Consider the following 25,497-nt stretch of genomic DNA (forward strand, 5'->3'; position numbering starts at 1 on the left):
CAAATCACTACACTGGAAGATAAAGCAACATTAGCTGCTGACTTGCTCAAATGAGCATTCGTCCCCATGTTGTGCTCCTTGTACAGTTCTTGCTGTGAATTCCATTAATGAATAATGGTAATCCTTGCAGAGTATGTTCACAGTAAATTATATCCAAATAAAATAGAGAGACTCTCCTAAGTCATCATAGCAAAGTACAGATCTATCAACACACTTTGTGAAATAGATAGGGAAAAGAGGACATCGTTTTAAATGATAGTGTCTAATGAAGTATTACTTTACTCAGAGGGTAGTGGATGCATGGAATAGCCTTCCAGCTGAAGTGGTAGAGGTTAACACAGTAAAGGGGTTTAAGCATGCGTGGGATAGGCATAAGGCTATCCTAGCTATAAGAGACGAATGAAAGTAATTAGAAAACTGGGCAGACTAGAGGGGCCTTATGGCTCCTATCTGCTGTCACATTCTATGTTTCTAAGTGTCAATCATCTATCTTCCTCTCAATTGGTTAAATCCCTTGCTTGTTATTGTATTAATGGCACAATGCCCTTTTTAAGGTTCAACCTTCAGGTTCCCTAGTTCAAGCCTCTCATCAAATCATATTGGGAAGCCTACGGTGATGAATCAATGCGTGATCTATACCGTCAGAAGGTGAAGTATTACAGGTTGTCGCTTTGAAGGAAGGGTCAGCCAGTCTTCTAATGGGAGGGACTAAAATGCAGTCTCCTTTTTGGCAGTAAAAAGATTAGCTGGCATTGCAGCAGGGGATGCTGGGATGTTGCCAAGAAAAGCGCAACAATGGATGCCAGGCAGCGGAAACCCTCCAGTAATTCATGTTCAATGTCACATTGACCCTTAGCATGCCAGACAATTGAGCGACATATTTCATTTCCTTGCTCAATCGTCTGGCATTCAGAAGCTTAAAAAGAAAAGAAAAAAAAACAACCTTCTCTGTAACTGCAAGGGGCAAGGTTAGATATGCATACCATCACTCTCTGGGTTATTTACTTAAGTGAAAATGCAATGTGAATTCAAGATTTAAGGTAATAAAAAATACTAAACTGCAAACATTCTCTAACTTACCAATGCTTCCAGTTAGGAATGCTCTTCCAAAATTCTGTTAAATCTCATACTGTAAGAATGAATACAGACACCGCGAACCAACATAACATCTAGAAAAGGGCATTGAATTATAAAAACAATTACATTAACGTACGGAGGACAAGATGAAAGTAAGGGCCGAGAAAATAAGGGAAGGGCGTCTAGCCGATGAAAATGATAAGAGGAGAGAGAATGTTTGGGGAAAGAAGGTTCAGAACAGAGTCCATGAAATATTCAGGGTTCCCATATATAGTTACATAGTAATCTAGGTTTTAAAAAGACTAAAGTTGATCATGTTCAACTGTTAAAACCTATTTGTTTATGCTGTTGATTCAAAGAAGGCAAAACCCCCGAATGTAGCGATTTCCCAGGTATGCCACAAAAAGCAAAAAAATCCCTTCCTGACTCCATAATGTCAATCAGACTTCTCTTTTAATCAACAACCTGATACCAGATTGTGGAGTACCCACTAGATGAGCAGTCAGTCATGTGCAATGCCACATTTCTACTGATTAGCTAAATATCTCTTGGCCACTGATTGTCTGTCTTTGTTGCTTTACTTTTTTTATGCTTTGGGATTATGAAAACCTTGTTTAGATTAATTAAGAAAGATCACTCGTGCATTCTTAATCAATATAACGAACATCTTGCTGTTGCTAACCTTAGTGTCCCTTGGATGGACAGCCTTTTAATCTATGAGTTCTTTAGCCAATACATTAATTTACTTAGCTATGTACAGACATTTGTCGTGAACAAAAGGCCCCGGATGTGTAGCAGTAAAAACACTATTAATTTGTCAGGAAGCTCATGACACACACACAAACAAAAAAAAATCATTAATGCCTTTGGAGCTGTAGCAAGTTTAGATTGCCCCCTGCAGTTTCTTGGTGGAAGCATTCTGACAAACCAACTAATACTTGAGATAATGGAAGTACGTATAAAAACTGCAAAAAATATTGTCTACAATATTTAACCATTCAGTAACAAAGACTTCTCGAAACAATGTTTGTTCCATTGAACCTCCGCAGCTATCCAATTAAGTGCTCCCATACATATTATACATATAAGGACAGATAGGGTTTCCTCGGATACCCTATACCTATGCATTGTACTAGATTATATACGACAAAAATGTGAACCCCCAATCATTTCTCCATAGTTATTTTGTGGGGGGTTTTTTTTGTTTGTTTTTTTAAATAAAGTACATTTTGACATGTTTCATTCAACTGTAGACTAGCTGTTACATTTATCTTAGATTGTGTGGCAGGCTTTTATTTACAGGGACACTATCGACACCAAAACAATTTTAGTAGTCTTGGTGTATAGCTCATGCCACTGCAGTCTTACTGCTAAATTACCTGCCATTGAGGAGTTTATACAGCCCTAGTTGCAAGTAACATATACAGCCTTTCTACACACTTCCTGTAAAGTGAGATCTAATGTTTACACTTCCTTTATTGTAAATTCAGTTTACGGTATAACTTTTTTGACATGCGTTTTTCTGGATTTTTACATTTTTTTTGTTATTCTGTCTCTCACTGTTAAAATACACCTACTATTAAAATTAGACTGATCATTTGTCAATGGGCAAACGTTCAAAATCAGCAGGGGATCAAATACTTATTTCCCTCACTGTAGTTATAAGCTCCTATAGAAAATTCATGTAGCAATTATCTTTATGCGTCATAACAGGTTCACTTTAAAAGGAATACTTAGCCAATAATCACATTTGCCTGGTCCAAGAGGACTGCCACAAATAAATGCAAGCAGTGTTTGAGTCGCAGGCTTTGTGGGATGCACGATTATCAGCTTTGCAAAGGAAGCGCCAAAATAAGCATCGAAACGCCAATATTAGATCTGCTGTTCCTCTTACTAGCAGATATATACAGAGATACAATTATAAATGTCATACAACAGAAGATATATCTTCTGTTTTATTGCATTTATAATATACACACACATACATACAATCTGTGATCATCTGCTGAGGCATACAATAAAGATTTAGTTATACCAGTGGTAGCAAGTTGGTTGTGGTGTGCCGAAACCGACGAAAGGGAGAGGCCTGAAAAAGAGGGCCCACCTATTGAACGAGAATAAAAAAAAAAGGAGAGGTGGGTGGGTTTCAAACCCCTCCCACAATACCAGGTCTTCTGAGATAGATAGATAGATATCTATCTATCTTCAAAAAAAATATGCAAAATATCTATTTTATATGACATATAGTTCATTTCTTGCAATGCATTTTCTATACTGTAATGGCTAATGGAATGTTTTGTCAAATACATTTTTAAAACTAATACAGGTTGCAAATTCTGTCAGGGAAATAGAACATAAATAATTAAAACCTTTGCAAAACCCGTCACAAAACCTCAGTGGTTCAATGTGTCACTAGGGAATCGCCTTGTGCAGTTTCAGTATAGAAAGATTGGAAATCTCATCTATCCCTATCCCAAATTCCTGACTATCCCTCATTACCTCAATACTTCAGAGTACAATTAAGTAAAGATTAATTGTCGCCTTTTTTCCCCCCATTACATTTAATAGGGGCGTATGTAGAAGTGTTTCTGTAAGGAAATTAGGGACAATGTCTGATTATGTATAAAACGTTTCCCACAAGTAATATTTACCGGTGTGTGCCAGTTACAGCAAAATAGAGATGTAATTCAATTATTGTCACAAATTAGGTATAAATAGGCACAAAAATGCATAATTGTTAGACTACATTATTGAACTACAGTTCTCAACCATTCTACATTTTGAACAATGGGCACTGTAACAAGTCACACATGTGAGAATATAAAGCATACCTCCTAAGTGTCCCTATTTCGGGGGACAGTCACTATTTTGGTCTAACATACCTCCATACTTCTTCTCTATATAACGTTACTCTATTCTAGGAGCTCCATGTTGGTATTGACGTGTATAACAGAGCTCCACAGCAAAAATACTCACAGGAATATATGTCTTTAAACTTCAATATATAGGTTTAGAAATCAGTCTGTGTAAATAAGGTACACTGGTCTTGTTCTAAATCACAATTTTGTTGTATAAACCGTTATTACTAAAATCACCTAAAATGTATGTGACACCCTTAAAATAAAAGTTTCCCTCTTTGTCCCTTTGAAATGTCAGGAGGTATGTTATGGAGCCCAGCTAGACATCTTTACATATGGGAAAGGTAATAATAATTGGTCAACCTTCTTGTGCCATAATGTATATATAACTGCCCAAGTGCCTGGGTAACATACCACTCAAAACAAATATTAATTGTCTGAAAAGAGTAGATTTATAAATTATGTTTGATTTGTAACCTTTTGTATACACACACACACACATTATAATTACAGCCATACAGCTACAACTTTGTTTATTTGCCCCTGTATTTTACAAAATGCAAATTACAATTATAAATAAGCATGTACCTCTGTTCTATAAAAAGATGCCCCTTACAGAACAGATTGTATTATTCTAATTGTTAATTTACTATTTAGAGAACTCCAAAAACAATGTCAGCTAGAAGTAATGTTTTCTCTTTGTGAGTTCCAGAACGGTGTTGGCTTAAAGAACAATAAAATAAATAAGATGAGAAAGTATGCGTTAAACAGCATCTAAAAATACATGTCTGCGCTCATTAGCAATTCATCCATAAGTAACATCGTACCCCTGAGGCTCTCAATTTAGAAAGCTTTCACTCTGGTAGAAGCTCGCACCCATCTGCAAGGCAAATGCTGGTGAATAGAGTGTGCTGGAATAAAATAGCCGAGCACTTGGTTTTTAACTGTTCCCCTGCCAGACAAAAGGATGAGAAACCCTCCAATAATATGTATTTCCTGAGTTGGATATTAAAAAATATAGAAAGATTTTCTTTAGTACATTGGCAAAAAATAAAAAATAAAAAAAAATAATAAAAAAAAAAAAAAGGTATGTAGAAGATAAAAATGTCACTTACACGTAGCAATAACGGAGATTTAATTAATTCAATAAAATTTTTGCATTTTTAATTAACTAGCTGCTCAAACTAGATCATTGTCGATGGAGAAGGTTACCTTAGGTTTCCACGGAAACAAAAAAAAAAAAAAATCCTCAATTACATTGTGCTACGTCCCTTGGGTAAAGTTGGGGGAAGGTGATCCTGACAGCTTCTTGGTAGCAACCAAGTATGAATTAATGTAACGTGACGTCATTTTGTAATCTTAAGTAGTTGTAGAGCTATAGGATTTGCAACGTTAATGGCTTAGATCCATCAGGCCATGTTCTGTATGTGCTGTTGAGGATGAGGGGTGGAGTGTTGGTGGAAGGTGAGATGTAATTTTATAGTGGACAAACACAGGGTTTGAGAAGTTCCCAGAACAATGTGGCCGCTGATATTAGCATGTGTCTATTGACTTAGATTGATGTCACTACTCTCGCCTTTAAACAAATAAAAACAGAGCCTACGTTTTACAAGTGTTTGTCAAATCCTGCACTGCAGGATACCACATCTCAATCTTTACCCAAGCTGTTCAGGGACTTCTTGTATTAAATGCTTGGAATGTATTAGGTCTTCAAGATGCATATCACTTTATAGAACACTTTACAATGGTGTAGAAGAAGCTTTAAAGGGACACTATAGTCACCAGAACAACTACAGCTTATTGAATTTGTTCTGGTGAGTAGAATCATTACCTTGAGGCTTTTTGCTGTAAACACTGTATTTTCAGAGAAAATGCAGTGTTTACATTACAGCCTAGATAACTTCACTGGCAACTCCTCAGATGTCTGTTAGAGATCCTTCCTGGGTCATAGATGCCTAAAATGCATCCAAACATTCAGTGTCTCCTTCCTCTGCATGCAGACACTGAACTTTCCTCATAGAGATTCACTGATTCAATGTATCTCTATGAGGAGATGCTGATTGGCCAGGGCTGTTTGAATTGTGCTGGCTCTGCCCCTGATCTGTCTCCTTGTCAGTCTCAACCAATCCTATGGAAAAGCATTGTGACTGGATCAGGCTACCACTTCTGCTGATGTCACCAGGCAGTGGGCAGGTCAAAAGGAAACAGGGACAAGCAAGCAGCTCCAGACTTGGATACCAGTAAGATTTTACTATATTTAGGGAGGCAAGGGGGGACCATGGGGGCTAGATGGTTGTTTTAACCCTATAGGGTCAGGAATACATGATTGTGTTCCTGACCCTATAGTGCTCCTTTAACCTCAGTACAACTAACAAAGGTATGTCCTTTTTTTTTTATAGCACTTCTTTATTCAATGAAGAACACTGAAACACAAGTTACAGCAAGGGGAACAACATTGGCGCAATAACTAAAAACTCCAAATGTCTCTTTTAACACCGACATATGAAAAGGGTGTAAGTTCAGAGAATACATTCTAAAGTTTGTCATGGATAAATCATCCTTCAAAATTCTAGACTGGTGGAAGCCCTGCTGGCAGGTAGGCAATACGATTATATCATAGATCCAAAGAGCAATTGCAGGTGGAACAATTATTAATGTAAAGGCACTATGTGTTCTGAGTACCTGTCCCAGCTAGTAGGTCCAGAAGAAGAGGTAGGTTATCAATCATTATGCTCCAATTGTTTCATGTTCAGTTAGGCAAAGAAAATACAACAGAAACAGGCACTGTGGGTTCAATAGGAAGTCAAAAATTTTATTTGCAAATATTTGTGAAATGTTTCCATTGATGGAGATGGGAAGTTATAACAAGGCTTAAAAGGACCACTATAGGCACCCAGACCACTTCAGCTCAATGAAGTGGTCTGGGTGCCAGGTCCCCCTAGTTCTAACTCTAGGGGGAAACTGCTAGGTTTACACTACAGGGTTGATCCAGCCTCTAGTGGCTGTCTCCCTGACACCCACTAGAGGCCGCTTCCGCGATTTGCACTGAGTAAATCACACTTATCTGACGTTGGACGTCCTCGCGTAGTCCAGCGTCAAAAAAGATCCGCATACGAAAGCATTGAGTGATGATATCCTATAGGCGTGTTTGAATGCACGCCTCTGGTCGCACATGAGCATTCAGCTCCACTCGGAAGCTGACGTCGATGGAGGAGGACAGGTCACCAGTGACGAGGGAGCCCGGTGCTGGATTAAGGTAAGCAAATAAATGGTTAACTATTTATTCACCGCAGAGTGGGTGACTAGGGCTCTATAATGTTAGGAATACATATTCGCTATGTATTTGCTATAGTGCTCCTTTAAGATGCATCCTGTATGTATTTTAACAAAATCTATTTAATTTTCTTTTAGCATTAAGGAAAATTAAATACTTTATATGACTGATTGGGAATGCAAAAGGCTACATATTTAGACACGGGAGGTCAAATGGAGTATTTATGTTGTTACTGTTGTTTTAAAAAAGAAACCCACAATGTGTTCAACTATTTTAAAACACAAATCTGTATCTTTAAGAACACGTTTGCATGTTCGTTTCATGTCGGAAGTAATCATTTTCTAACCTCTGTAGCCGTTTTACATTCGCAAGTTAATTCATATGAGTTTCGGCAAAATGTGTTTCATAGTCGGATAGTTGAAATCAACAAAAAAAAAAAAAGTAACGCTTAAACTTGAGTAAATTAAAGTAAACTTTAAATCAGACAGTACTGGGAGTTTTCTATGGCCAGTTAAACATCCATTATTTTTTAGTGGTTATGGCATGGTTTGCTTGATACTGCAAATGCAGAAACCGACAAGTACCGCAGGCTACATCGGAAAAACTTGCTTTAAATGAATGCAGTTTTTCTATGTGAAAACTGAACATTTTAGTAGCTTTACCCATCTACAGTGGGAGCCCCTTAGAAAGGATAATAAAAGGGGAAGGAAATTAGGAAGGAGCCAATGGGAAGGACAAATAAATAAAATAAGGGTCAGAAAGATAAAACAAGTTGTCTGTTTGTGAAACTGGATAAAATCCATTGGCTGCCCACACAATGATGCCTTTTTATGCCACCAACATGTGATTCAACAGTTTGGTCACCATCCTCAGGGCATGGCAGAACACAATAACTGTTTGTTCAGAAGCATTTGCTTAGAGGCATTGAGTATTCTTAATGAAACACAGGCCTTGTTTACAGAAGTACTTAGATATAGAGGGAGACACACACACAAAAAAAAATCTTATAACAAATGACACCTATTGCTACCTAAGTAGCAAATCAATTAAGGACATTCACGCAACACTTAGTCCTAAACTGCCAGGACTGGAGAAGGGTTTAACCCTGAAAACTCTTTATGGTCTATAAACTACGTAGCGCTACTGCCCACCAGCATGGAAAGGTTTATTGTTCTTAACACAAACACATTGTCTGCATGTATACAATAAGTTCGTTTGAGCAGGGTCCTCTTCAACCTATTGTTCCTGTTAGGTTTTGGTAATTGTCTCATTTATTGTAAAATCTCCCTTTCTGGTAATATTGTAAAGGGCTACGGAACATGCTGGCGCTATATAAATACCAATAATAATAATAATAATAATAATGTAGTGAGGTATACCTGTAATGCATACACAGTGTTGCAAAATCACCAGCAAATGTATAAAACGAAAGAGTCTACTTACAAAGCATTGTGGGCTAATACACAGCAGCCCCCATGTTATGTGTGTGTGTATTATGTCCACCAAGTTCGACTTTTCACACGTTTCTGTATCTGCTGTTAATTCAGAAAAATAAACCCAAATGTAATGCAATTTCACCAACTTAGGGAAATGCATTTGCTAGTACATTTTACAGAGACAACACATTCCCTACACAGTGGCACAGTCAGGGCCAGATTAACATAGGGGCTGATGGAGCTGCAGCTCCAGGCCTATGCCCGAGGGATTGGCCCATTGATTAAAAAAAAAATCTATGTGTTTTATTTACACACACTGCTCTTCATATACTCTTGTTTAAGTATAAAACTTAAGAGGGATGTATGGTAACAAAATGTGTGTGGACTTGCTGACAATGAAATTAGTTAAGGTAATGCTGACTTTGGTCTCTCCAACACTGTGGCATGTCCCCTTTCTTGTACACTCACTATGTATACACATGTTCTCTGTGCCAGACTACATACCAGGAGCTTCTGCCAGCTAGTAAGAAGGTAAGGAGACTTGTGAGTGCTAAGGGACATTCTTTAGAAAGCGTGGAGCGAGCACATCATTAGACACATTTATGCCAAGCTCAAGGTGCTGTCTGCATAGCATGCCCTTAGTTAGCCAGCCTGCATGATTGACAGGCAGCCAGAAATGCATTCATGCCAGGCTGGTCTTTCAATTCTTTGGGCAGACAGGGCGTTTGGGCACGTTTAGCCCTTTCAGCATTTCTGGTTACATTATTTGTGTCAGTGACACACCCTTGTAACCTGCCCATTGACCTCCTGCTTCACTGGACACTGCTATTAGGGGGTATGGATTTACTTGAAAGATTAAAGCATAAATTAGAGAGAGATTAGTATAGGGTATATGTCAGTGGTGTATCCTGGTTTTGTGCTGCCCTAAGCAGGACAAAACTCATTCGCCCTGCTGGGCCTTGTGGCTAACAGACATGCTGGGCGGGCTGGTTGCAGGGCGGGCTGCTGGGCGGTGCTGACGAGGGAGCACTTCCCCTGAGCGGTCTGCTCAGCTCCCTCGCGCGCCGCCCGCAGAATGAGGCTGGGAGCCGGAAGATGACGTCATCTTCTGGCTCCCAAGCCTCACTCTGCGGGCGGCGCGCGAGGGAGCAGAGCAGAGAGCTCAGAGGAAGTGCTCCCTCGTCAGCACCGCCCGCCAGCCCAGCAGCCCGCCCTGCAACCAGCCCGCCCAGCATGTCTGTTAGCCACAAGGCTAACAAGGCATTTGCCCTGGGCTTTTGGGGGGGCGTTTTTTGCCGCCCCCTGGAAAATGCCGCCCAAGGCAAATGCCTTGTTTTACTCGCGGTTAAAACGTCCCTGGTATATGTTTTCTTATAGCTGCATCCTATGAGTTTCCCTTCAACACCATCTCTATCAACACTTGGGAGGTATGACTCCAGCACCATCTCCATTAGATACATGACGCTCTGGAGGTATGACTGTTTTAGTGTTTTCTGTCGATAAGATTATGTAATTAGTCCCATTATAATTGTCAGCACCATGTTAAAAAAATTTTTTACATGGATGCTGTTTAACTTCTTTTTTTTGCTTTAATTTCGCAATGGTTTTCTGAATATCATGCACTTCTATTATCTGCAAGAACTGACTCAGAGTGGTCAGTCTGCAAACATTCATACTTCGATCCTCTGCAATGTAATACAGCAGGAAAGGAATTAAGAAAGAAGCGCTCCTGGATGGTGACCCCCTTCTATAGTAAGGGTTAAACAACAGGGCCCAGTGGACATAAAGGCAACTATGTATAAACATATCACATCTCCCTTAGGAGAACATATGGGTTAATAAGTAATGGACCCGACTGTGATCCAACAAGAAGCAACTGGGCTGTCATGTGTGTCTGATCCCAGATGAGAGCACTCACATTATCGCTATGGAGTCACGTTCCACACTAACCACTACTTTAATCCCCCCTCTTGCTGGCCCCCAGCCAAAAAGCATAATCTTTACAACTGCGATTTCCTTTTTGGTTTGTAATCTGATCTCAAGAGGCCAGGGTCAGATATACATAGATGAAGACGTGTAATTATATCTCGTTATGTCATATAATTATATCGACAGGGAAGGTTTGCTATTCAAAGTGCTAGATTTTTAATGTGCATGAAAAAAGAAAAAAAAAAAGTGTAATGAAGATCCAAAAACTGCATAATTGCGAGATATTTTAAGGAGTGTTTCATAATGTATCACTTCTCTCACTACGTTCCTAAGGACACTTCATTAACACCAGAGAATAATAACCAAGACTGAAAGGAGGAATTCTAAAAATACATGTCGGCCAGAAGGAGTCAAGTTTTGAAGAAAAAAAAAAAAAAAACCAAGTAACTGCAGTAAAGTTTTTAATGCCAGGGACTTGTTAACTCGGAGTTCCAAACTCCCAGACTGGTGGGTTCATATAGGAACGTGTCAGGGCCCACATTTTGTGCATCAATCACTGTGTCACTCTTCATACATGTTAATGTTTGAAATTTAACAAAAAGAATCCCCCACAAACTATTTAAAGCCAGTGCTGCATATAGGGCATCAGATAGGAAGTACAGCCTTATTATAGTGCTTAAAGGAACACTATAGCGTTAGGTATACAAATATGTATTCCTAACGCTATAGAGACCTATTCACCGTTTGGGTGACTAAGGCCCCGTTCCACGGCGAATAAATGGTTAACCATTTATGTGCTTACCTAAATCCAGCGCCGGGATCCCTCGGCACTGGTGACCTCTCCCTCCATCGACGTCAGCTTCAGTGTGGAGCAAATTGCGCCTGCGCGGCCAGAGGTGCGCCTGCCTTCAAACCAGCCATAGGAAAGCATTGCTCAATGCTTTCCTATGGGGATCTTTTTTGACGCTGGACTTAGTGAGGACGTCCAGCAACAGTGAGTTTACTCCATGTAAATCGCGGAAGCGGCCTCTAGTGGCTGTCAGGGAGACAGCCACTAGAGGTTGGATTAACCCTCAATAAAAACATAGCAGTATCAGAGAAACTGCTATGTTTTCAGCTTCAGGGTTAAAACTAGGGGGGCCTGGCATCCAGACCACTTCATTGAGCTTAAGTGATCTGGGTACCTATAGTGGTCCTTTAATGTGCTAGCAATCGAAAGAAAGTTTAGAACTTACTCTTTTGTGATGATCCCTCTAGGGCCAGAAGGCACAATGACCTTTGGGTCGAGCCCATGGGTTTCCACAATATGTCGAGCAGCTGGGCTCATGCGAAGTCTGTTTAGAGAGAGATCAATGAGAAAAGGCAAAAAGTCAGGCCTCATATTAGGCAGGATTCACTGTTAATAATGAATATTAATGTTTGAGATAATTATTGCAGACTAAGCATACAGAATATTTAATGGTGGATGGTAAATGCACTATCCAGCACCGAACCAAAATATACCAACAGTTTATTAATAACAGAATAATAAAGAACACAGTAATAGGCTGAAATGTTCAAAAAGGGCGTACATGAAAGATATTGACCAACCTTGGTTAAAATGCAAGAATACGGACAGTAAACACTGCATGATTAGTTCAAAACTATAACCTCAAGATACTCAAGCAAGGCACCCCAGGAAACTGAACTCAAAAAATTATAAAAAAAACATTAGCAGTATATTTTATTGTTGTAGCGGCATTCCCAACATCTCCAGAATCTGAAAACTGATCAAGACTCCTAACCTTATATAGGACAGAGTACAACATTATTCTGTTGACTTTCCCAATAAGATTGGGTTTTTTCTATTTTTATTTTTCTAACTTGCCCAACAAGTTCTGCGTCAGATCAGCTCTGGGCCATCTCTGCGTACGATCCTACAATGTGCATAATGAAGTACTAGACAGCTCAATGTGCGTCATTAGAGACGAAGTTTGAAGAATTTGGCTTAGGGTCCCAATTAAAATAAACAGTTTTCAGAGTCTCTCACCGAGGATTAAAGAAAAACATCTGCTGGCACCTTGGTGTGTGTATACATAGAACTATGGCTGTAAGATGGAGAAAACAAGGACTCCAGACTGTCTGAGGATAATGACAACTGCATTTGCGACAGCAGTTTGTATGAAAGCTGCAACTTGTACAGTCATAGTATAAACCATACTCATACTTACTTATTAGAAGTTGGAGAATATGGATTGGACACTCTCTGCTGATGGCTTAGAGACACATACTAATTTGCAGAAAAGTAATGATGGTCCAGGCAATCAAGTTAAATCCAGTGAGCAGATTTATAGAAGCAGATACAATGCAATGTTTCAGCCCACAACAGGGCCTTTGTCAAGTTTGACAAAGGCAGGCCCTGTTGTGGGCCGAAATGTTGCTTTCCTGAAAAGGAGTCTAAATTTTGTTGCTTTGTTTACTTAACAGTGTGCTTTAAGGAACACAATTGTGTTTGGAATACAAAACTGTATTCCTAACACTATTGTGTCCCTCTGTCCCTGCACTTTGCCCCCACTACAGCAATCAAATAGTTAAAAACTCTTTAAACACTTTCCTTATTCATTTCAATGCTTTCAATGGGGATTTGCAAGAGGCTGGGTGTCCTCATATTAAGTGTGAGAAAGTCACTAAGGGAAGCAGGGTAAATGAACACTGAATCCTGACTACTTTAATGGGATGAAGTGGTCTGGATGCATGTGCTGTCCCTTTAATCTAGACTTTCGTATTTCCTACTCTTTTAATTGGCGGTTAGAGTCTGCAGAAGCCTCTGTGTGATTCAAGCTCAATAAACAAGGGATAGGAACTCCTTTATTTATATAGGCGGTGTGAGCCATAGCCAGGGGAGGCGTAGCTAGAGCTGTATAAACAGAAACAAAGTGATTTAATGCCTAAATGGCAGAGAATTGAGCAGTGAGAGTCCACGGACATGATCTGTCTACCAAAAATGCTTCATTAAGCTAAAGTTGATTCAGTTCTTATAGTGTACTTTCAAGTGAAACAAGATAGTTTTACACCGTTCTGAGTTCAGAATAACGTTTGCTCCTATTGTTTGGGATGCGTTTGGCGATGGCAGAGGCATGAGGCGGTCAGGTGTTTACTCTGGGTACTTGGACAACTCTTGATGCATATTAAATCCTCAGAGTGAAACAACTTACCGGACTTTAATTTACATGCCAGCGTGCATTCACAATAAATGCCAAACTCTATTCTCCTAGTCCTTTTAGAGGGAAATAGGCCAACTGTTTAATCACAAAGCAACAGGGAAAGACTGCTCATTCCATTAAAGGACCACTATAGTGCCAGGTAAACACTCGTTTTCCTGGCACTATAGTGCCCTGAGGGTGCCCCCACCCACCGGGCTCTAGGGTGAGGAAGAGGTTAAACTTCCCTCTTTCTACAGCGCCGGGCGGGGAACTCTCCTCCTCCTTTCCTCCTCCTCGGCTGAATGCACAGCAAGAGCCGCGCGCGCATTCAGCCAGTCCATAGGAAAGCATTGTCAATGCTTTCCTATGGACGCTGGCGTCTTCTCACTGTGATTTTCACAGTGAGAAGCGCGGAAGAGCCCTTAGCGGCTGTCAATGAGACAGCCACTAGAGGCTGGATTAACCCTAATATAAACATAGTAGTTTCTCTGAAACTGCTATGTTTATAGAAGAATGGGTTAATCCTAGCTGGACCTGGCACCCAGACCACTTCATTAAGCTGAAGTGGTCTGGGTGCCTATAGTGGTCCTTTAAATGAAGAAGACAAAATAATTAAAAAACACAAGCACAAATAAAGGTAAACCAACTCCAGCTCTATTGTACTAGCAAAAGCACGTCTCACTCTCCCAATAAAGGAGATGCTATTCAATTCTATAAACTGACATGCTGTTAAAGCTGGAGATAGACTTGTGGGGAGCGTGGTGCCATACATGGGTGCAAACTCGGTAATACTCCCACTGGAATATGAAGATATATAGGTCTCACACATTTCTTGGTGTACATGAACATGAGACAAAGCAGACCAGATGCCTAGTTTAACGTGAATGGGTGGGAAAAGCACTTTAAAACTTCCATTAGTGCCCCATGATGCGTTGGGAAAAAAAAAAAAACGGTTTACTTTTACCCTTTTAAAATTATACGCTCGTTTGAGAATGGTCTCTCCTGTTCCTCTAAGACAATCTTGTGAGTATAAATAACATCTTTGTATGTCGTTAAACCATGGATATACCGCAGTGACACATGCCCAATGTGGAGGAGTAAATGACAAACATATGAGCCTGTTTAACCCTTCGGGTGTAAGAAACAGTTAAGTGCCCACTGGTTATGAAAATATTATAGTTTTCAACCCTGAAATTAATGGGAAATAAATCATTAAAAAAAAAAAAAACAAAGCACTCACCATTGAAGTTCCATAATTTTGCTGCAACTCTCCAGGTCTTGGAGATTCTGCAGTGAACCAAGTGAGAACGTGGCTCAGCAATTCTTTAATCTCCCAATATTCTTAAACTAAATGTGAGCATTTCAGCAGGCATGTGGGACATTCACTTGCCAGCAGTTACTTTCATTACATAAGATTCAATAAAATGCTGCCTAAAATGAATTCTGACGCAGCCCTGTAACCTACAATGAGTGTTTGCAGGTGGAAACGTGTATGTGGTGTACACACTATCCACATACTTAGATGGTCAGAGGAAGGCATTAACTTCAATCTGTGAAATCTCTTCGTGATAAGGTGGGCATAGAGTAACAGTGATTATTTCAAATGGCTGCAATGATAAACACTTGTGTGCAGTGGATTTTATTGTACCATAAGCTCCAAGTCTCTCTATACCATAAAGCCTAGGATTTGTAAAACATATTTTGACTTCTTCCTTAGGCCCAAACCAGACTATTTTATTAAAGGGACACTATAGTCACCTGAACAACTTTAGCTTAATGAAGCGGTTTTGGTGTATAGAACATGCCCCTGCAGGCTCACTGCTCAATCCTCTGCCATTTAGGAGTTAAATCCCTTTGTTTATGAACTCTAGTCACACCTCCCTGCATGTGACTTGCACAGCCTTCCATAAACACTTCCTGTAAAGAGAGCCCTATTTAGGCTTTCTTTATTGCAAGTTCTGTTTAATTAAGATTTTCTTATCCCCTGCTATGTTAATAGCTTGCTAGACCCTGCAAGAGCCTCCTGTATGTGATTAAAGTTCAATTTAGAGATTGAGATACAATTATTTAAGGTAAATTACATCTGTTCGAAAGTGAAACCAGTTTTTTTTTTCATGCAGGCTCTGTCAATCATAGCCAGGGGAGGTGTGGCTAGGGCTGCATAAACAGAAACAACGTGATTTAACTCCTAAATGACAGTGAATTGAGCAGTGAAATTGCAGGGGAATGATCTATACACTAAAACTGCTTTATTTAGCTAAAGTTATTTAGGGGACTATAGTGTTCCTTTAACAATGAAAAATTTATATTCCATAGAGCTGTACAGTTGCAAACAGTGCATCCACATGTGTCAGACTGAAACAGATGGTGTGCTTAGTTTGTTATTGAAGAAGAGAAATCCCCTGTTTACTTGCCATTGTGCACTTCGAAGCCATGTATTGATTAGAAGGAAATGTGTCTTAGAAAACAGATGGGGAAATAAAAAGGACGTGTTCTTCAGCTGATTGTAATGAAACATGGAAAATGCCATTTCAGTTCCTATTACTGCGCAGAACTGGGATGAAAGATAGTAGGGATCGACCGATATTGATTTTTTAGAGCAGATACCGATAATCTGTGAACTTTCAGGCCAATAGCCGATAACTTACCGATACCAATATTCTGTACATTTACCGTTTTCAAAAAATAAACAATTTCTACACAAATCTACTGTTAACTGAACAGGTTTATTATTATTTTTAGCAAATTTTTTTTTATTAAGGTAAATGCTCAAAATATACATGCCAGTCAGAAATGTTTATGTTTTCAAGAATATATGTGTGTGTAGTGGATACAGTGAGAGTATTTCATTAGTGAATGCAGTGTGTGTTTGTGTGGTGGATGCAGTGTGTTTGTGTGTAAATATGTGGGGTAGGAATCTGGGGTAGATAGGCGAGCAGGGGCACTGGGGCCGATGGGGGCTTGTAAGGGCACTGGGGCCGATGGGGGCTTGTAAGGGCACTGGGGCCGATGGGGGCTTGTAAGGGCACTGGGGCCGATGGGGGCTTGTAAGGGCACTGGGGCCGATGGGGGCTTGTAAGGGCACTGGGGCCGATGGGGGCTTGTAAGGGCACTGGGGCCGATGGGGGCTTGTAAGGGCACTGGGGCCGATGGGGGCTTGTAAGGGCACTGGGGCCGATGGGGGCTTGTAAGGGCACTGGGGCCGATGGGGGCTTGTAAGGGCACTGGGGCCGATGGGGGCTTGTAAGGGCACTGGGGCCGATGGGGGCTTGTAAGGGCACTGGGGCCGATGGGGGCTTGTAAGGGCACTGGGGCCGATGGGGGCTTGTAAGGGCACTGGGGCCGATGGGGGCTTGTAAGGGCACTGGGGCCGATGGGGGCTTGTAAGGGCACTGGGGCCGATGGGGGCTTGTAAGGGCACTGGGGCCGATGAGGGCTTGTAAGGGCACTGGGGCTTGTAAGGGCACTGGGGCCGATGGGGGCTTGTAAGGGCACTGGGGCCGATGGGGGCTTGTAAGGGCACTGGGGCCGATGGGGGCTTGTAAGGGCACTGGGGCCGATGGGGCCGATGGGGCCGATGGGGGCTTGTAAGGGCACTGGGGCCGATGGGGGCTTGTAAGGGCACTGGGGCCGATGGGGGCTTGTAAGGGCACTGGGGCCGATGGGGGCTTGTAAGGGCACTGGGGCCGATGGGGGCTTGTAAGGGCACTGGGGCCGATGGGCTTGTAAGGGCACTGGGGCAGATGGGCTTGTAAGGGCACTGGGGCAGATGGGCTTGTAAGGGCACTGGGGTAGATGGGCTTGTAAGGGCACTGGGGTAGATGGGCTTGTAAGGGCACTGGGGTAGATGGGGTTGTAAGGGCACTGGGGTAGATGGGGTAGTAAGGGCACTGGGGTAGATGGGGTAGTAGAGGCACTGGGGTAGATGGGGTTGTAAGGACACAGGTAGTAGGGGCACTGGGGCGGTAGGGGCACTGGGGTAGATAGATGGGGAGCATGGACTCCTCCTAGCTTACCTTACCTTACATGTAGTCCTGCTGCACGCTAAGCCCCGCTGCACACTTAGCTCTGTCCAGCCACACGCTAAGCTCCTCCCCCATTGCCCTGTCTGCATTATTGGCAATATTGGTAACTTTATAGGCAGATACTGCTGAAAATTCTGAAAATCGGGCGATAATATCAGCCAGAATGATAATCGGTCGATCCCTAAAAGATGGAATTGGCTTTTTTGTTTTTTGCACGAAGTTACGGTTATCAAAAGGTAAAATGGTTTCTTATGGCAGTGCTACGTATTTGGTTTAAAAATGTTTAACACGAATAACTAAATTTTCTTTCCCCCGCACTTGGCCAAGTTGCACATTCACCATTGATCATCCTTCAACACTTTGTTGGATCACAAATAGAGCACTGCTAGAACAGAAATGGACACATGACATGATGCGACCTACACACTGGCGAATAATGTACTCATTATGGTAACATAATGTGCTTTAAAAAAGATTTACTCAGTAAACACCAAATTGCATTGAACAGAAAACCAAGTAGCTAAATCCATACTAAAATAACCAACCTGCTATTTGGTTTTCAGTTCTTTACAAATTTATGTGTTGAACTGACTAACTTAAAACAAAATACATTCTCAGGAGTTTAAATCTGATAAAACCTTGAAAGGCAGACATACCCAAGTTTTGCTGGAGGAGGTTGAATTGTTGGCCTGGGCACCTCGACAGGTGCAGCAGAAGGTGGGGTAGTTGGAAGAGGAGTAACTGTAGGCTTGGGAATCTCCACCTGTTTCCAGTCCTCACCTTCATCTACCATAAGTGCAATCAGGGATCCCAGTCGTATGTTCTTGCTTCCTTCCTCCACCTGAAGACAGAGAATACTGCTTAAGATTTACAGGCTCTGAAAAAACATCTTGGCCATTATCCTTGGCTTCCATTTTAGATACAAGGAACGTACACATAAGATCCCTAATCAGAAAGCACAATTTTATTTTTTTTAACCACGTTATGAGAAACTTGTGCACATCTACTCCCAGTCCAACTCGGACATTCTTGCCAGGTTGGTTGGTTAGCAGTATTTTGTGTAAGCTTTCAAATGTTGACAACATATATGCTACACACACAAAAGTGTTTTAAATAAATATACATCAAATGATTTATAATAAACATGGAGGCGCATGCATCCTATAAATGTGGTACATAGACAAAATATATAAATATATTTATTTTACAAGAATATGAATTTAAACGAAAGTGATGAACTGGAAATATTAAGCAACAAAAACGATGTGGGAAAAAACTGAATTGTGTGGGAATGCTAAAAGAGAGAACTATTTTGGTCCCTAAACGCCTTAAATGCAAAGCTTGTCTAAATGAAATTATAGGTTGTTGGAAAATCTCTAATTTGACACAAACCCCATGGGGTAACGACACTTCTGTTCATCTGTAACTGCGCATTTGACATGTTAACACTGTAACCATTTCTTTTCCTGAATATATTTGCCTTCACATCTTAGCACTCCCAACTGCTATGGTCCATTTGACCGGCAAGATGAAATTCTAAAACTTGCTGTTGCGATGCACAAACCCTACAATCTCCAAGGCAATCCTTACAAAAAGTTGGTTTGAGTAGAGCTGTCGTCGCCTTTTTTGTCAACATTATTTTGTCTGTCAAGTACTTGCTGTGATATCTCCCCACTGTCAGTTAGTAAACTTTGCTGCGTAATTTGGCGCTATATTGTAGCCTCTTGTTTCTCAACACTTACAATAGCATGTGTCCTATTTCTTATGAATTAAGAATTTACTATTTTCCATTATACCCTTGAATAAAATGGAAAAATGCTGTGGAATATGCTTATGCTATATAAATACCCACAATTATAATATTAATTATTATTAACAATTATCTGCTCTGCACTAATCTGGTGGTTCCAATCATGTCCCATTAACGTCAGGACACCAGCATTTCACACATCCCTCAAGGAGTTAATGACATTATAGACACTTGTGACATTCAAGGTAATATTCAGGACTCCATTTGTCTCTGTGAAAACTGGAGAGATCCAGCTACACAAAGAGAGAAGACAAGGTTTTTTGTTTTTTTTTTCCCCTTGGCTACTAAAATGAGAATATTGATTGCTTTGAGGCCTGCCTTGTATCAGAATTCTGATGAATAGCTGCTATTGACTTACTGACCCCAAGTAAGATTCATGATACATTATCCAGCACAGCCAAGACACTCCGTCAACTCAGCTTCGCACCAGCAGCTGACCCAAGGAGTTTGGAAAACACCAAGAGGGAGACAGCGGTAACAGCCCAAACGAGACACCCCAGCTAGATGCTCTGCATTTGGAAAGGCATTTAAACAGAATTCTTGTGACGTGAACTATCCAATTCTACATTGTCCATATGCTATCTTTAATACACTCCACTGAATCGCCAACTGGAAGGGATTCCTAGACACAAGACTGACAAATGCGTACAGAGTTACTGAGCCAGACACACGGGTTCAGGAGTAAACCAGATTTTGTAGTCAGGAAGGATTATATCCTTGAAGTCATATGTAAAATAATCTGAAATAGTCAAGTGTCAGCAGTTTCATTTTAAGGAGCAAAGGATGTCAAATTGTAGGTATTTTAAAATAGATAAGCCCACCCAACCTCAGTTAAATATTACACGACTGTAAAGGCCCATGCAAGGTTCCTTAGTTCTATGAAGGAGACCACGCTGTAGCCATGCACATGTGACAGTGTCTATGGCTTCATCCATGGAATACCATGAATAGAGCAACACGTACACAGACAGCAGATGCAGTCTCATTCATAAATTTCCACGAAGGACTGGCCTGAAGATATAAAGCTACTTTCTGGTACGAAGTGAACTCACTGCACAGGATGCAAATACTGAGGAATAAACACGGACTTCAAAATGGCAAAATGTTCTATTTTTACTGCAGAATCAAAAAATCTTAATTTGAGATATTCGAGCTCCAACTGGAGTATTGCAGTAAGAGTGAACGCAGACTATTGAATTGCTTTTCCAAAAGAACGCACTCCATTAAACGTGAGACAGAGATATACGGAGCTAGCAAAGAAGCAGAGAGAAAAAAATAAATAAAGCAAAGAGCAGGTATGTGGCAAACAAGAGGCGACGACAGGCTCATTATAAATTTAAATGAATGCAAAATGTGCAACACATTTCAATCTCACACACTATGTTTGACGTCAGCATTATCTCGGAGTGCACAGTGATGAACAGGAGAAGATCAGAGAGCTAGAAAAATATATATTCACTTTAACTCCTTGCAGTTCAAACGGCTATAGTGGAAAACACAAATCCAGTCTTGATTTGGAGGCATACTGAGTTTTTAGAGTGATCTTTAACATTAAAGACTAAAAGAAAGCACTATATACCAGTGGAGGCCAAAAGGGCACTATATACCACTGGAGGCAAAAAAGTAGTAGTGGTCCCCCAGCTGTTTGGACCGAAAACTCCCACAATGCATTGCCAGAACAATCTATCGAGATCCATCAAGCAATTCAGGAAGATTTAGCAACTTAGGAAGATCATGTATGCACCAGCCTTTGAATGGAATAAAATTAGCAAAAGGAATTATATATTTTAACCAACCAAAAAAAAAAGGTTGAAGAATATTTCCACTGACCGTTTCGCATTAAAAAGCATGTTTCACTTGTCTATTCTATGCAATTTTAATAAATATCCCCAATACTGATTTAATTCAGAGAGCTGGGGCATCTAAACCATGAAACAGAGGATTTGTTTTCTAAAATTGCAACAACAAAAAAAAATGCCAAAAAAACTGTATAATAAATACAAAACTTAAAATTGTTTATCTAAGAAGCAGCAAATGAAAGCACACTACTCAAATTTAAAGAGATGGATTTAATTTAAATAAATAAACTATGTGCCTAAGAAAAATATTTGTGGCACACTGATTGACACAGACAATAGCATTAAGCAGCATTTAGTTTATGTATTTATGTAATCCTCATTGAGCGTATTATAATTGTTTAAATAATCCTTACGTGTTGAAATCCCATAGATCCTTACCCTGGAACGGGAGAAGTATTTATTGCTATGTTATTTTTTTGTGTTACATAAATAAACTAATCAAACTCAGACCACATTTGTGATATCACTTCTCTACCATAACCACAAATTCCTGGGGCGTCCCTTTAAAAAAAAATTAAAATAAAAAAAATATTTTCATGCCAAAAGTGTTTATCAACATCCAAAGTCTGAAAAACAAATGTAATGGGTTTAAATCACCAGACATCATACAAAACAAGGGCTACGTGCAGGAAACTATATACAACTGTGCAGGAATGGCAATTCTTTATACCAGCTAAGCATCATGGGGAATTTAGTCCACAAACCTCTATAGTGTCAAGGTTAGTTATTGTTCTAAGGCATTTTTCAACAGTGAACCAAATTATTGAGACGGCATTGGCTTAAAGGAACACACTATGGTAAAAAAATAAACAATTCATCTAAATTCAGAGAAATTGCAATGTTTTCAGTTGCCAGAGACCATGCCTTTAGAGGTTGCTAGACACTAGAGGCACTTCTCTATGAAGACCTTCAAAAATCAAAGGTCTTTACGCTCAGGGTCATCACGCACAGCATGACGACTCTGAATGCTGTTAACCAATATCATGAGTTTGCCCCAACCAATAGAAACCCAGAGAAATAGCATGGATAACCAATTGTTGGTATGGACCCAAGGGGTATAACTGCTCTAAGGGAGAACTTGATCTAAATACTAATCACCAACCATGGAGTTTAAACTAGAGTATCAACCAATTTCATAGTATTCATTTTACTCGGCTCGACCCACCCACCCTGGTTCCTTCTAACCGTATAGCATGCTCTTCCAGCTGTTTGGAACCACAGCCAATCACCTCCTTATTACCTTCACATGTTATCAGCTGCTGCAGTTATACTATTAACTCTCTCTGCCAGCACATACAAATCCCTCTGCTACCTCTTGTCTCATCTCCTCAGTTGAACCTTTAGATTGTAAGCTCACGGGCAGGGCCCTCTACGTGTTGTACCGGTCTTTTCTTATTGTTTTTCCCAATTGTACAGCGCTGCGGAATATGTTGGCGCTTTATAAATACCAGTAATAAAAAAAAAAGGAGAGGTGATTACCAAAACTCTGAAATAAAGAATACTAAAATGACGTGTCTCATAGCCACAATTTTCCACCAGTTTTAGCAAAAAAGTTTTTTTTTTGTTTTTTTTTTTAAAGTTATCTCCTTTGTGGCTAAAAAAAAAAAAAAAAAAAAATCCCTTCTATGCATACTTAAGCATTCTACTCTCAGTTCATTTTACTTAGGGTCAGTCTGTGTGCTAAATATTTTATGACGTGTCAAAAAGTAAGAGGCCACAGAGAGAATTCCCCGTCCCAGAGGGCCTAAGATGTCAATGGCATTCCTACGGCAAGGATATCGAGGTCACATGCCTAAAATGAATCCTGCAAACAACGCACAGTGTGAGATTGGATTTCCTTCGAAGTGGATGCCAGAAACATTACATACAATGCTTATAACAACTGCTTCATTATTTATTAACAGTGAGAAAACCTGATCGAGAACTTTTTTTTACTCCTTCTGCGCCCTCTGATAGAATATACAATAATTCATGTCAGCGGTATCCCAGATAACACGTATTCAAAAAAATCTTAATCTTTAACTTGTCAGTAAACCTAAATCTACAGCTAAGAAAAAATTGTTATACATAAAATTCAAATATGTATCGGTGATTTATATTAAAGATACCAATGACTCTTTATAAGCAATTGCTTTATAGTTGGAAAAATTATGATTGGTTTAATTTTCTGCAAATTAATAGGATAAATTCCATACTATTTGCTCATGAATTCTCATGATTTTGCAATTTGCTGGGGGTAAAAAAAAAAAGCAAAAAGAAAAACCAAGTTAACCTCGTGTGTCCCATTCCACAAGAAATCACAGGGAATTACCCAGGTTGTTTAGCAGAAATAGGTAGTCCTTTATAATGATGCTTGGTATCACAATGATTAATGATAATATATAAAAAAAAATAAAAAATAAAACACACACAAAAGAACAACCCAGGTTCTCAATGAAGTGTCTGTGTGTAATTGACCTGTAATGTTAGTCCTGCAATGTAAAACATTGCTGTTTTATAGATATGGAAATATTTTAATTGCACCTCTAGTGTTTCTGCGCTGGTTATGTGACCGTCATTAAATGCTGATCGCAGCGATGCTTGGGAATTACTTGGCACGCCAAAGGGTTATGAAGTTAAAGGCTATATATAAAGTAGGCTCATTAGTTAAACCTATACAAGTTGACATGGATGACTGACATGTGTGACAATCACACAAAGTGCTCAATAAGTAGGCAGGACACAATCAATATGAACAGGTTTATTCAATTTCAGGCATTCTGGCACTTTGACCACGCTGCGGCTATGACAAGCATCTGTAAAATGTGCTGATCATCTGTGATCATCTGTGAAAGGTTCTTGAACTACTACACTACAGGAATAATAAAACACCATGTCTTGGGAAGGCGGTGTTCAATATACATAGAACAGCAGCGAATCTGTGAGAGATTTGTAATATTTAGGCCAGAGTCGAAGCCGATTTGCAATTTTTTTGGTTTTGCGGTTTTGTCCTAAATTTTGCAATTCATTAGAGGAAATCAATTGCCATTTACTTTCTTGTTCCCAGACCTGTACAACTATTCTTGAGAGATCAAAGACAACCTATGAAATATAGATACCTTAACTCTTAATGCTCAGAAGCAAAAATGTTCAATTATGCATTAATTATATTAAAGTTGTGCTCTGTGCTTCTGTATGGCTTATTTTTTTTACTTTATTTACAAACGTGAAAATATAAAAATATTTATGACCACTTGATAGCTTTCACCTTTTACTATATTATCTGGCTCTCCATTACAGAATACTAAAATAGATATTTATATTGACTTTTGTTACACGACTGCCAAAGATTGTTTCCTATCATTGCAGCTGCCGTGGACTAGAACAACACACACAGTCAGGCATACTTGGGTCTTTCTTAGTGCAGCTCCAGGACATACAAGATTCGGTCTGCCTGATATATATATATATATATATATATATATATATATATATATATATATATGGGAGTCACACTCTCATTAAGCAGCGGATTGTCATGGCTGCGGCTATTAATTCTGTTCCATTCACGTACGTGATCAGATAGAGATGATGGGGAGAGACACACACAGAGCCTATCTACCCAGGCTGTTTCCAGCGAGTTCAAAGGAGTGTGGCATAATAAATGCATCTGCAAATAATAGCTGCTGCCCAGGACTGTAACTCCCATTACTCCTGGGCAGGCTTGAAATGTATATCCTAGTGATGCTCTAAGTGAGACAGATTCAGAATGGAGCCAAAAAACTCAGCATAATCATGATATTTGTTTGTGTCCCTCTTTTTTTTTGTCTTTTTGCTGTATTAAGCTTATACAGGTAAACCACAGTGCCATCTTTTGACCAACTCTTGGAATAATACAGTGAACAATAAGTCTTGGAATTCATTCAGAGTAGAATTCTTCAGTGGTTACCAATAATGTGTCCCATCTCTTGCCCATCAGAGTCAACTAAAAATCAGACAACTATAGAGTTATATAAAAGGTTATATTACATCTATTCTTTTATTTTTCAATACCAGTTTTGCTTTAAA

General features: G+C 39.9%; 1 protein-coding gene across 1 annotated transcript in view; it reads right to left on the bottom strand.

Moving 5' to 3' along the window:
- Nucleotides 1-25,497, bottom strand: part of PDHX (pyruvate dehydrogenase complex component X) — a 98,040-nt gene that overhangs the window by 35,425 nt on the left and 37,118 nt on the right. Inside the window, exons 4-5 of the mRNA XM_063437893.1 lie at nucleotides 18,438-18,622; nucleotides 11,810-11,908 (exon numbers count right to left, since the gene is read on the bottom strand). Coding sequence (XP_063293963.1) covers nucleotides 11,810-11,908; nucleotides 18,438-18,622 — 284 coding nt within the window. The remainder of the gene's footprint in view (nucleotides 1-11,809; nucleotides 11,909-18,437; nucleotides 18,623-25,497) is intronic.

This window comes from Pelobates fuscus, chromosome 12 (genome assembly GCF_036172605.1).
Source record: "Pelobates fuscus isolate aPelFus1 chromosome 12, aPelFus1.pri, whole genome shotgun sequence".
NCBI lineage: Eukaryota > Metazoa > Chordata > Amphibia > Anura > Pelobatidae > Pelobates > Pelobates fuscus.